Here is a 12,834-nt window from a genome sequence, read left to right on the forward strand (position 1 = left end):
TTGTCCTGAGAGACTCTCTGGTTCCCTGTTGTAGAAAGTTGGTTCACTGGGCCCTTGCGGGGATGAGCACTGGGTGTGACACATAAGTGATGAATCACTAAATTCTACTCCTGAAACCATTATTACACTGTATGTTAACTAACTTGGATTTAAATTAAAATATTTAAAAAAAGGAAAAAAAAGAAAGAAAGACGGCTCACTCAGTAGGAGACACTTGGCGGGGGTCCCGTTCCTGCCCGCCCACCTGCCCAGTCCCGGTAGAGCTCTGAGCTCTCAGAGGTGGGAGCCAGGGGGAGGGGGGTGGGGGGGCGAGAGCCTGGACCGGAGGGGCGGGGCCCACCAGGCAGGGTGGGTGGGCAGGGCGCAGGGGCGGGGCGTCCGGACTGGAGGGGCGGGGCCCGCCGGGTAGGGTGGCTAGGGAGAGTGCGGGGGGTGGGGCACCCGGACCGGAGGGGCGGGGCGAGCGGAACGGGTGTACGAGTCAGAGCTTGGAGTTTTGGGCCAGACCGCGGGGAGGACTTGGGGCGCAGGTGACTGCGCGGTGAGTGTTCCCCGATCCGGCACCTGAGCGCGGGGAGGGGCTGGGCGCCCAGAGTCCGGTCCCTCGGACTCGGACATCTGGCTTTCCAGCCGGGCTTGGGGAGGCCTTGCCCTGGTTTTCCGTTTGGATGTCCCGGCCTCTAAATAGGAGGTAGAAGGAAAGGGGGCTTCTGGAGGTAGGGGAGCCCCCTGGCGGGCAGTGTCTACAGAGGATAGGGAGGTTTGGGGGGCGTGAGCAGAACTTCCGGGCCCCGGGCCCAGGAGCTTTTGCTGTCTGGAGAGAAGTTGTGTCTGGCCTTCCTGGTGGGTGTGGAGGGAGAACTTGCAGGATGAGAAGTCCTGAGGCGCAGGGCTGGCCTGGGAATTAGGAGGCCAGATTTCGGGTCTTAAAGGAGGCTACCCTCTCTCCGGGCCTCAGTTTCCCCCTCTTCAGCATGCCTGTGAGGGGGTGGGTGTAGGTGAGAGAGGGCCAGGGTGATCTCTAACACTGCTTGGGGACTTGAAACTCTTAGGGGAGACTTCTGCCTCCTCCCCTCCCTTGGTGGGTGTGGAGACCCCTGCTTATCCCCAGCCCTCCCCCCCCCAGGCCCACACCAGGGCCTGCCCAGCCTTGCATCCTGTGTGCCTTCCGCCTTCTCCTTTAGTCCTCATGTTGGGGAGCAGCCATCTGGTCCTACTTGCTTTTGAGCAAACTAAAAAGTCTCCCCAGATCTTCTCTGGGAGGCCCTCCCCCAGCTGGACCCCAGGCTGTGTGTCTGCTCTTGGCTTCTTCCCCTCTTTCTGAGCCCTTAGGCTTGTCCCTCTTGTGGCCTCCGTCTCCCCATGGGCTGGTCTTGTCTGCCTGGTCCTGTCCCCTTGATAAACACCAGAGTGACATTTCCATTGCCTCTGCTCTCAGATTCTCTTTGCCAATTTGGGATCTGAGGCTGGGAGGGACCCCTATCTGGCCCAGCCACCTCCCACCGAGTGCAAGATCCCTCTGCTGGGTATGCTCAGTGACAGTGACTTACGAGGCGCCCGTTCAGTGTCCTACAGCTCTTGTTACAATTAGCTAAAATCTATGACTTGCAGATTTCCCCCGCTTGGTTCCACTTCTGCCTCCTGGAACCATGCAGAGTAAATGCATTCTTTTTTATTTTGAAAGAGAGAGAGAGACAGAGAGACAGAGAGAGACAGCGTGAGTTGGGGAGGGGCAGAGAGCGAGGGAAAGAGAGAATCCCAAGCAGACTCTGCCCTGTCAGCGCAGAGCCCTGTGTGGGGCTTGAACCCATGAACCACGAGATCATGACCTGAGCCGAAATCAAGAGTTGGACGCTTAACCAACTAAGCCACCCAGGCGCCCCAGAGTAAATTCATTCTTTTATTCATTCAAATGATCTTTATTGATACACTGGGTAAGACAGTGGGGCTATAGTGGTAAAAAAAAAAAAAAAAATCAGACAAAACTCCCCGCCCTCATGGAGTTGGTATTCTAGAAAGGAGGAGGACAGCAATCAAATAAGTACATATGTGATATATCAGGCTGTGAGCGGTGCTGCGGAGAAAAACAAAGCAGGCACGGGGGATGAGGGCTGGGGTTGGGTATTGCAATTTTATATAGCATAATCAGGGAGGCCCTCCCTGAGGTGGTGACAATTGAGCAAAGCCTTGAAGGAGGTGAAGGGTGAGCTATGTGAATATCTGACAGGAAGGACAGTTCACCTGTAGAGGGAAGAGCACAGAGCATGTGCAAAGGCCCTCAGGTAGAGGCATGCCTGGTGGGAGCAGGTCCAGCTTGTTCTGGAAACAAGGAAGAAGTCTGCGTGGCTGGAGCAGGGTGGGTGAGGTGCCCGTGGGGGATTAGTAGGACATGAGTACAGAGAGGTAAGGGGTGAGGAGGTGGGTGTCTGTTGCATGGGGCCTTGAAGGCCACTGTGAGGACTTTGGTTTTTACTCTGAGTGCATTGGGATCCACTGGAGGACTTTGAAGGCAGGAGTCACCTGCTCTGACTCAGGAGTTAGCAGACTAAGTCAGACTGTAGAGAGGTGAGGGCAGAAAGCGTGGAGTGGGGGGACAGCGAGGGGACCACTGTTGTCATTCTGGGAAGAGGCCCTGGGGGCTTGTACCCATGATATAGAGGCCGTGGGAAAATACCAGATTTTCCAATTTGAGGTATAGTTTGAAGGTAGAGTCAGGGAGATCGGGATGGGAGAGAAAGGTAGAGTCCAGGATGGGTCGGAGGTTTTTGGCTGGTGAGTCTGGAAATTTGGCCCTGCTGTCCCCCGAGATGGGGGCTGTCTAGGGGATCTGGAGTGTTACGCTTTTTAAGTGTGAGATGCCCATTAGGCAGTCAGATAAGTTTAGTGGGGAGGTTGGAGCCAGGAAGAAAGTTTGGGGCTGGCATTTCAAGTCAGAAGAGCAGGTGAGCTCACAGGGAGGGAGACACAACTCTGGGGCTCCCAGCATCAGGAACTAGCCAAGGAGACAGAAGGAGCACCCGGTAGGATGGGAGGAGAAGTCAGAGTTGGGGGAGTGTTTCAAGGAGAGAGAGAGAGAGTATTCCGATAGATGCCTTTGCAGAGCTAGCCAGTCCAGAGCTGAGAGCCCAGCAATGTGCACGACACTGGTGGCCATCTGGGGGGCCCAGGAGGACGTGCCCGGAGGGCATGGGAGGGGAGGACTGGAGGAGAGCAGTACGGGCAAGAGACAAGGGCTCCTGCTTTGAAGGGAGTCACAGAATTGGGGTGGGAGCCGGCAGAGGAAGAGAGGGCTCTTATTCTCCTGATGGAGAGACTGCAGTCTGTGTGCAGGAGGGAAATGGTCTCCCAGAGAGAAGCTCGGGGAAGGGGGCAGAATACAAGAGGGTTGCAGGAGGGGCAGGGCTGGGTCCAAGGCCCCAGGGAAGGCCTGGGCCCCGCTGAGATAGAGGAGCCAAGGTTCCCTGGGCCTCCCTCCTCTGGCCTGCACGGGCCCAGGGGGCTGAAATGTCAACCCTTAAGCAAATCAGCGGGCTCAGAGCTCTGGAGAAAGTCGGCTGGCTGCGGTCTCAGGAAGGAAGGAAGGAGGTGTCAGGTCTTGGGCCTGGGCCTCGGGCCGGAGGGTCAGGGGAGGCCCACGTGGGTTGCCCCTTTTACTTGACTCTGTTTCATGCCTCTTTCTTTTCATGGGCCTCAGCTTCCTCAAGGGAAGACTGTGAAGGACTCCAAACTTGCAGTAACTCGAGTAGAGAAGAAAAGACAGTAGAGAGAGATTTAGTTCGTCTGAAGCGGAAGTCTGAACAGGTGATAAGGAGGCGAGAAGCGGGATTTTCGGGACAGTTTTTACGAAATAAGGGTTGACTGGCCATCTGTTTTCTCTTGCTCCCAATTTAAGCTAAAGCAGGAGAAACTTAAGTTGGACATGATGAAGAAATTCCTGAGCTGGAAGCAAGGCCAGGTTTTCCCCCCGGATGTTTACAAGGATGTTAGGAGAACAATGCCTGCTCAGAGGCAGGGGTCTGACCAAATTGGTCCTTGGGGATTCCACCTGCTCTGAGGTTTCTGGAAGGAGGCCAGGGAAGAGTTGGGACTTTCCAGCTGCTGGTGGGGGACCAGAGCCCCAACCCTTAGGGCTGGGGCCTGTCTCTCCCTGCAGGTGTCCACAAATCCTTGATATCACCAGTTGGGTATGTGTGGCTCAAGCATTCTCGGTATGTTTGGGAAGGGCCTCTGCTTGTCCCCTTGTGGGTGAGCACAGTTGTGGGTGTGTCTCAGGTCTGGGGGGGGGGGTCTGTCAGTGCAGGTCATGGTGGACGCACAGGGCTTTCCACAAGAGCGGATGAAAATTACCTACTTCTGCACAGTGGCTTGGCCAGCTCTGGCCTCCAGACCATCCTTTCAGGATTTCCCCGGGAGCTGGGGTCTGTGGAGAAATCTAGACCCGCCGGTCCTGTGTCACTCAGCCTTTGCCTTCGTGCCCAAGGCCTGCCCCCAGGGGACTCGGCCATGTCCACCAAGCCTAATGATCTCTGCAGGGGGAGAGGGTGGCCTAGGCTCTCCCGATGCAGAAGAGTGGGCTGCTGTTCATTCCCACGCATCCTCTGGGTAAGAGGATGTCAGCAAGGAATGTCAGGTCTCCTGTTTTTGATTCCTGGCCTCACACGTACCCGCCAGGCATTGGGTCAGAGGGAGAGCGCACACCCCATTTCTGGGCTGTTCCCAGAGGGAGGTGGTTCTTTGCCCCAGGTCCTGGACAGGTGTGGTGGTGGGTCTGGCGTTTCCACAGCTGAGAGCCATGCCAGGGCCAAGCCCAGACCTCTTCCTACCTGTCCTGTTCTCTCCTTTCCCCAAGTCCCATCTCTACCCTCCTGACTCCTCTGCTTGGCAGTGGACACAGGGCGGAGGCCTGCTTGTCCAGAGAGATCTATTTCAGTTCCTGACTTACAGCAGCCGCTGCACTGGGGATGCCCTCGCAAGCTGCCAGACCTGCAGGTAACCTTGCTGCCTCAGTTTCCTCATGTGGCCAGCCCAAGGATTTCCATCCTAAGTGTTGGCAGCAGTCTGGGTTGGAGACGTCTCCTGTCCCTTCCTTTGGCTGGCATATGTGGACCGGCGTAGAATGTTCCAGCCCCTCCCCTTCCTCGGTGGAGTTTTGATTCATAAGCATTCCCCCCACCGTCCCCCCACGCCTCCCCGGGGCTCAGCCCTGTGCCAAGCTTATGGATGCCAGGATGAGTAAGACCCAGGCTTCTGCTTGGGCCAAGAAGGACGGGAGACACATAAACAGTAACGAGGAAAGTTGCAAAATCTCTAGGCACCTTGGCATCTGCTCCCTTGAGTATCTCAGAATGTCTCTGTTTTGTAAAAACAAGGAGGTGTTGCCCTTCCTTTTCCCTTTCCCTTTCCCTTTCACTTTCTCTGGGCACTGTACCAGTCCGCGTCCCTGGTCCCTGTGACAGTCGCACGATGGAGCCCGCTGAGAGATTTTCTCTGCTGCTTGGGGACCCTCCCAGGGCTTGGAGCTCAGAGAAATCTCTTCCCCTCAGATTCCCAGAACCCAGAGTCTGAAGGCGGAGCCCAGAGCAAGCCACTGACAGAGGCATGACAGCATGTAATGTGTGGTGCGGTGGCGGGAGTGAAAGGGAAGGGAGGGCCTGGGGGCAGTTGGGAAGGAGGTGGTGGTAAGTGGGGTCCGTGCTCTCCTAGGCTTTGAAATGACTTAGTTTGCGCTATGATTTTTGCTTCACCTAGGGCTAAGACTTTTTTTTTGTAATGTTTATTTATTTTTTAGAAAGAGACACAGAGTGCTAGTGGGGGAGGGGCAGAGAGAGAGAGGGGGACACAGAATCTGAAGCAGGCTCCAGGCTCCGAGCTGTCAGCACAGAGCCCGACGCGGGGCTTGACCTTATCATAAATGGTGTGAGATAATGACCTGAGCTGAAGTCGGACACTTAAGCAACTGAGCCACCCAGGTGCCCCTGAGATTTTTTTTTAAGCTTATTTATTTTGAAAGAGACAGACAGACAGACAGAGTAAGCATGCATGCGTGAGCAGGGGAGGGGCAGAGAGAGAGGGAGTCCCAAGCAGGCTCCGCTCTGTCAGCACAGAGCTCGATGCCAGGCTTGAACTCACGAACCCATGAGATCATGACCTGAGCCGAAATCGAGTAGGACATTTAACTGACTGAGCCACCCAGGTGTCCCTGGGTTGGGATCTTGATAGCAGTATTCTATTCTGTCCCTTGGAATCGCAGTGGGTTACCTACCAGGTATGGGCTCGGGCCCCTGTGTGGAACCCAAATATGGAGGGGATTGAAGGCATGCTTTCTGGAATTGCACTGCTTACGTTCAAACCCCAGCCCCACCTCATCTGTCTGTGAATTCTTGTCTAAGTCACTTGGCCTTCCCGTGCCTCAATTTCTTCGTCTGTAAAATGGGGCCGACATAGCATCTACTTCAGCGTGCTGACGAATTCACATGTGAAAGCATTTAGTATGGTGCCAGCATTTTGCCTGTGCTTAGTAGCTATTAGCTGTCATTGGAGACAGTGCTGCTGTCCGTCTGAATCCAGCCGGCAGGGCATAGCCCTCTCCTAAGATCTCAAAGAGTGTTCATTTCCAGGTCCCTTGGGAACATTGCTCATAATATCAGCGCAAGCCTTACTAAACTTCTTAAGGCAGGGAGGAAGTGCAGATGTGGAAACCAGGGGTCTTGATTTAACTCCTGGCTGCTTCGAACTCTCTGTGGGACCTTGGACCAATTTCTTGCCTTCTCTGGGCCCCAGTCTGTACATCTGTATAATGGAGAGTGTGGACTGGGTGATATCGGAGTAGATTTGTGGCCTCTCCGGACTTGGGGTGGGGCCGACTTGCCCCCTCCGCTGCCCCCTGCCTGCCTCCAGAGGAGTCCTGTGCTGATCTCACTCTCCTTCCCAGGTTATGAGATGTGCACACAGGAGGCTCTCCAGGCGCAGAGAAGCCAGCTGGTGGGGCTGCTGGTCTCGGGGTCCCTGGAGGGCTTCGAGAGCATCCTGGACTGGCTGCTTTCCTGGGAAGTCCTCTCCTGGGAAGACTACGAGGGCCTCAGCCTCCTGGGCCAGCCCCTCTCCCAGTTGGCCAGGCGCCTCCTGGACACTGTCTGGAAGAAGGGTGCTTGGGGCTGTGAACAGCTCATCGCAGCTGTCCGGGAGGCCCAGACCGGCTGTCAGTCTCCAGAGCTTTCCTGCCGCTGGGATCCCCACTCACCCCACCCAGCGCATGACCTGCAGAGTCACCGGCCCGCCATCGTCAGGAGACTCTACAGCCACGTGGAGGGTGTGCTGGACCTGGCACAGGAGCGGGGTTTCATCAGCCGGTATGAATGTGATGAAATCAGGCTGCCTGTTTTCACGTCATCCCAGCAGGTAAGGCACTTCCGTTTTGGGCGATCAGAATTCATAGGAAAAGAGTGTTTAGTCACCGAGACTAAGTTGCCTTTGTGGAGTCAGCCCTCTGGGGAGAAAGGTGATGGGATGCTCCCTAACAAGGCAGCCAGGCAGGTAAAAGTTGTTCAGGGCCTGCTTTGTGCGACTGTGGGCTTCTCTCTGGGGACTCTCCATCCTTAATCTCCCCTGTCTCCTTTCCTCATCTGTAAAGCATCAGTAAAGCTCTCGGGAGAAGTCACTGAGTTCATCTGCATGATGCTTAGAATGGTTTCTAGCAGATTCACTGCTCGTTTCCATTGGCCGCTCTCAGCTCTGTTCTCAATGCTATTCTGTACTTGTATGCTTTTTGGCTCTCTTGAGTTAACAGCTCAACAGATCATGAAAATTCGTTGGCTTGTATCTGTATTTAATAATTTTTACGTTGCACTTAGTACATCATTTAACTTCATAGTTAATTGTTAATTATTAGTAAGAGCCTGCTATGGACTAATGTACCCTAAATGTCCACGTTGGATTTCTGATACGGACTTGCATTGGCTCGTGGACCTTCAGAGCTGGGGTGCAACTCCCTCCAAGGATGCCATTCCACGAGACCAGAAAAGTGTCTTGGAAACTCTTTAACACTTTTCCCCAGACAGTGACCCTCAGGGCTCTTGTGGTACAGATGGAACAGTAGCTGACATCCCATTTTATATATTGGAAAATTGATGCCCAGAAAAGGGGTTTGGTGGCATGAGAGTGCCATGTTGGACCGAGTACCTTGACTCGTTTGTTCATTGTTAATTTATTCATTCATTTATTTGGCCAGAATATAGGTAGATGCCTACTATGTGCCAGATTCTTGAATCTTATTGGGCTCGATAAGCAGGCACTCAATAAATACTTGTTGATGAAGCACATGGATTATTGAATGAATTACACCTAAATTGCAGCATTAGGATGGGCTGAATTGGGAGACTTTCTAGTTTTTATTTGACTATTAAAAAAAGTGTATTTGGCATTTAGGTAAGTGGTTGAGACTGATAGGATAAGCCAGTCTGTCCTCAAGACTGTTTTAAAGCTAGCTCAAGGTGGCTGAGTATTTACAGAGCAGATGTGATGTGGTCCCCTCTCGTTACTCTTTAGTTCACATGAAACCTACAATTGTTCCCTGAGTACTAGCTCCTTGATCCTGGCCCTGTGGGGATTACAGAAGACATGTTAGTTGTTGCACCTACCTTGGTGTCTTTTGTGATCTATTGAGGGGATCAAATCAGCCCACACGGGAAGTTAAAGAATTGTGTCTTGTCATTTTTGATGGTGTGTTCAACAATGTGGTCTGGTCTGGATGCTCTGAGGGGTTTAGAGAAGGTAGCCTCGGGTCTAGAGAAAACAGGACACTAAGAGAGGAGGTGATTGGATTGATGAAAAAAGAAAATAGGAGAACTCATGGGCCAAAGAAGAAATCGTAATGGAAATCAGAAAATATTCGGAACCAAACAATAATGAGAACCTGGTTTATAAAAATTTATGGGGGACAGTGAAAGCAGAACATAGAAGGAAATTTGTAACCTTAAATACTGATATTAGGAAAGAAGAAAGGCTGCATTTTAACAAGCTAAGAATCCATCTGAAGAAAGGGCTCTGTGGGCAGCAGAAGCAGGGAGGGCTGGGACTGAGCTGAGTAGCTGACAAGAGATCTGCAGGTGGTAGGAGTTTACAAAGGGACTGGGCTGCCTGAGGTTGAAGTTTTTAGAATCCAGTTCTCTCTCAGCCTGTTTTGAGCTCTGGAATGCTATTGTTCTTGAACTTGGTGGCTTTCCTTCAGTGGCTGCATTTCTGACAAGTGTGGGTGGCTCTTGTGGTGTGTCCCACTAACCTTATCTCCCCAATCCAGGACTGCCTTGTATACTCTCATAGACTGACCTTATAATTTCCTGTAAAGAGGTGGTTGTCATAGATTGCAGGTTGGGGGCTGAAAAATGCTATGGAATGAATCCAAATGTAAGGTAAAGAACCATATCCTTAAATACCCAATGGTACTATTCACTGAGTGCCTACCATGTGCCGGGCACTGTCCTTAGCCTCTATATTTATCGTCTCTAAGCCACACTGCTACCTTCCAAGGGTGTAGTGTTGGCTATACTGTTTCTTAACAGTGAACACTACTACCCAAACTACCCATTTGAGAAGTGGCCCAGCTAGAGTTCAAATACAGGCCTGACTGTCTCCAGAGCTTATGATCTTTACTCTCTGACATGAAATATGGGGCTTCGTGGGGTGAACTCGCACAGGTGAGCATAACAGTTGTTAGCAAACCTGAGGCTGTAATACCAGCTGTCCATCTGACTCGTGCACCTGCTAAGGTGGCTAGGGCCAGGGTGTCAGACTGAATCGCTTGACTCTTTTACAATATTAACTCCAAGACCTTTGACTTGGGAAATGTAGCATGCCAGCAGAGAAACGTATAATGCCCTATATGGTGGTATAAACATGTTCCCATTCACCCATGCGAAGGCATAGAATGTTACTAGTACTTTCCTCGATCGCAACCGCTAGCCTGACTTCTGTGTTAAATCAATTCTTTGCTTTTCTTTATAGTTTTAACACCTTATGCAATGATTCTCCAAGCAATGTGTTTCGTTTTGAAAAACATGTAGCAAGCACAAGCATAGCAGTGTCTGGAAAGGGTAGTGCTGCCTCGCTTTCTTGGATGCAGGCTCCCAGGAGCAGGGATGCTGAACAGGGTCTCAGGGACATGGTCTGGCTTCACCTTCTCAAGTTTGTATGGGCTCCTGCTGAGAAGTCAGTGGGCAAGGTCATGAGTGAGTCCTGAGAAATACAGATTCACTACAGCTGGAGGATCTGATAGGGCGGATATGAGTCAGGGGCCGGATGTCCAGCTGGAATAAGGTCAGAGGAAGTGGGCTCTCTGTGTGTTCAGTTGTAAGCTTGTCAAAGGCTCTTCCAGCTCCCAGGAATAGGGCCAGGCCAAACACTTCTGTGGGGTGAAATGGGTGTCCTCAGCTGACCCAGGCAACAGGGGGCGAGAGAAAGAATGATATTAGCCTGTGACGCAGACACGCCAAATATAGATAAGGATTAGAGCCAGGCCTGCCTGGACATTTAGGATATAATTACCCTCAACACGTCTGAGTTTTAAGTCACACTGCTCCAATCTTCCTCGACTAGTGGTCTTCTGCTTACAGTGCAGAGCCGTCATCCCAAGATCTCCCTTTATGGTCCTCTTGTGTGGGTTTTCCTAAATCCTGATTACTATGTCTTCCTTTTCATGGTTTGTTCTATTCTGGGAGATCAGGTCTCACCTCTGCTTTAAAATGAGTATATAGGAGTTAAATTTTAAGCTCTTCTATATCGCAGACTTTCCTCATATTTGGTCAGTAATTTGGCTGGGTATAGAATTCTGGGTTGGTCATCATTTTTCTTCAGAATTTGGAGATGATTACTCCCTTATCTGCTGTCTTCCAAAGAAGAATTGCTAGAATTCCAAAACTATTTTATAACTCGTTGTGGAAGCACGTAAAATTTTCTTTTGGCCCTTAACATTCTGAAATTTCACAGTGATGTGCCTTAGTGTTTTTCCATTGTGCTGGACACTCAAGGGGCACTTTGAACCAAAAACTCATGTCTTTATTGTCTGGAAAATTTTCTTGGTTACTTCATTGGTGATTTCTTTCTGTTTTCTCTCTTCTGTCTTTATGGAACTACTGTTTGAATTTTAGGACTCTGGACTGATCCCCTAATTTTCTTCTCCTTCTTTTCTGTTTTCCATCTCTGTGTCCTTTTGTACTACTTCCCCTATGATATCTTCAACTTATCTTTAAAACCTTGCATTTTTCATTTTTGCTATCACTTTTAATTTCCAAGAGCTATTTAAAAATGTTTCTTATTATAGCATCCTGTTTTTGTTTTATGGATGCAATTTCTTGTCTTACTTAAGGATCATAATGATACGGTGTGGTTTTTTTGGTGTTGTTGTTATTGTCATCGTTTGTTTTGTGGGGGGGGGGCAGATTTTATTTTTTCACCCTGCATAACCTTTTTATCCTACAAGTTGCTTTTCCCTTCTCCACTTATTTGGGCTCAGTCTCCCATATTAGATGCTTTCTTTGGGCATATGATGATCCTTAGTTGTCTTCTCATGACTGAAATAGACTCTCTAAAACTTACTGGAAACTCAGAGGCTGCAGGTGATACTTGTCTACCTTGAGTTTCACTGGAGACATTTTGGGAAGTGGTTCTATTTGTATCTTGAGACCTTTCCCCCTAGGTTGGTCAAGTTACCACTGTAGACGTCACAGACCTCCTGCCTGGAAGTTAAGGTCTGACCACCAGAGTTGTGGGAACCCAGTGAGTAAGAGGGCTGAGGGCTGGGTGGTTATAGTGTTGGGGAGAGGTATCGGCATTCAATACTCATTTTGCACGTGGTCATTTAAACCTTCTTTTAGGGTATGACACCCACTTCCATTATTGTACCTGGTGCCTCCCAGTCCAGGGACCCTGCTTGAGCCTTTCCAGAATGCAAATCTCCGCACTTTGCCATGGCAGGGCAGGGACGGTTGCTGTTGACTTGGAGTGGGTAAAGGAAATTGGAGATCTGTTTTATAAACCACTTTGACTTAGCCCTCCTTAATTTGACCATTTCCTTTGGTTCTCAAGGTACCTGATGCTTTTTTTTTTTACATGAAAAGATTTTTTAAAGTCCGTCATTTATTTCTTTTTATTTATTTTTTTTGACAGAGAGATAGCAAGCAGGGAAGGGGCAGAGAGAGAGGGAGAAAAAATCCCAAGCAGGCCCCACCCTGCCAGTGCAGAGCCCTATGCGGGGCTGGAACTCACGAACTGCGAGATCACGACCTGATCCAAAATCAAAAGTCAGATGCTTAACTGACTGAGCCACCCAGGTGTCCCTGTACCTGATGCTTTTAATTCCAGAGACCTTTATAGATTCTGAGGTGTACATCGTGTGCTTTTCAACCTGCCCGTTGTTGGATGAGGATTTGGCCTTCGGGGCTCTTCTAAGTCTATTACTATTTATTCATTTGGCAAGTCCTTAAGTGCGTGCTCTGTGCCAGGCACTGTTCTAGGTGTTGAGGATATATTGGTGAACAAAACAGACAAAAATCCTTGTCCTGGAAATACTCACATTCCAGTGCAGGGAGACGGGCAATAAGCAAAAGGAGGAAATGGCAGAACATCCTGGGAGGTGATATGGGCTGTGGAAGAGAAGTAGAATGTGTCCGAGGGTTCAGAGTTACAGAGTTGCACCTGTAGGTGTGGGGGTGGGTATAGATTAGGGGTTTTGTTTTGGGTATGTTAAGCCGGAGGTGTTTACGGAACATGTAAGTGGAAACAGCAGGGAGGTAGTTTGAGATGTGCCCAGCGAAGGTTCAGGGGAGCAGTTCAGGTTGGCGA

At 50.7% G+C, this 12,834-nt stretch overlaps 1 protein-coding gene across 3 annotated transcripts in view; it reads left to right on the forward strand.

Annotated features, from left to right (window-relative positions):
* The first annotated feature begins 466 nt into the window (after nt 1–466).
* NOD2 (nucleotide binding oligomerization domain containing 2) overlaps nt 467–12,834 on the forward strand; it is a 36,567-nt gene continuing 24,199 nt past the window's right edge. Inside the window, exons 1-2 of one of the 3 annotated variants that reach the window (XM_047078392.1) lie at nt 467–541; nt 6,932–7,398. In XM_047078392.1, the coding sequence (XP_046934348.1) occupies nt 6,940–7,398 (459 nt within the window). In that variant the 5' untranslated portion in view covers nt 467–541; nt 6,932–6,939. Of the gene's footprint in view, nt 542–4,348; nt 5,609–6,931; nt 7,399–12,834 lie in introns of those variants that run through there. The other 2 variants (XM_047078393.1, XM_047078391.1) reach the window with 2 other exon arrangements.

This window comes from Lynx rufus, unplaced genomic scaffold (genome assembly GCF_022079265.1).
Source record: "Lynx rufus isolate CCGP_SWC_20201006 ecotype Redwood Valley unplaced genomic scaffold, mLynRuf1.p SCAF_16, whole genome shotgun sequence".
Taxonomy (NCBI): Eukaryota; Metazoa; Chordata; class Mammalia; order Carnivora; family Felidae; genus Lynx; species Lynx rufus.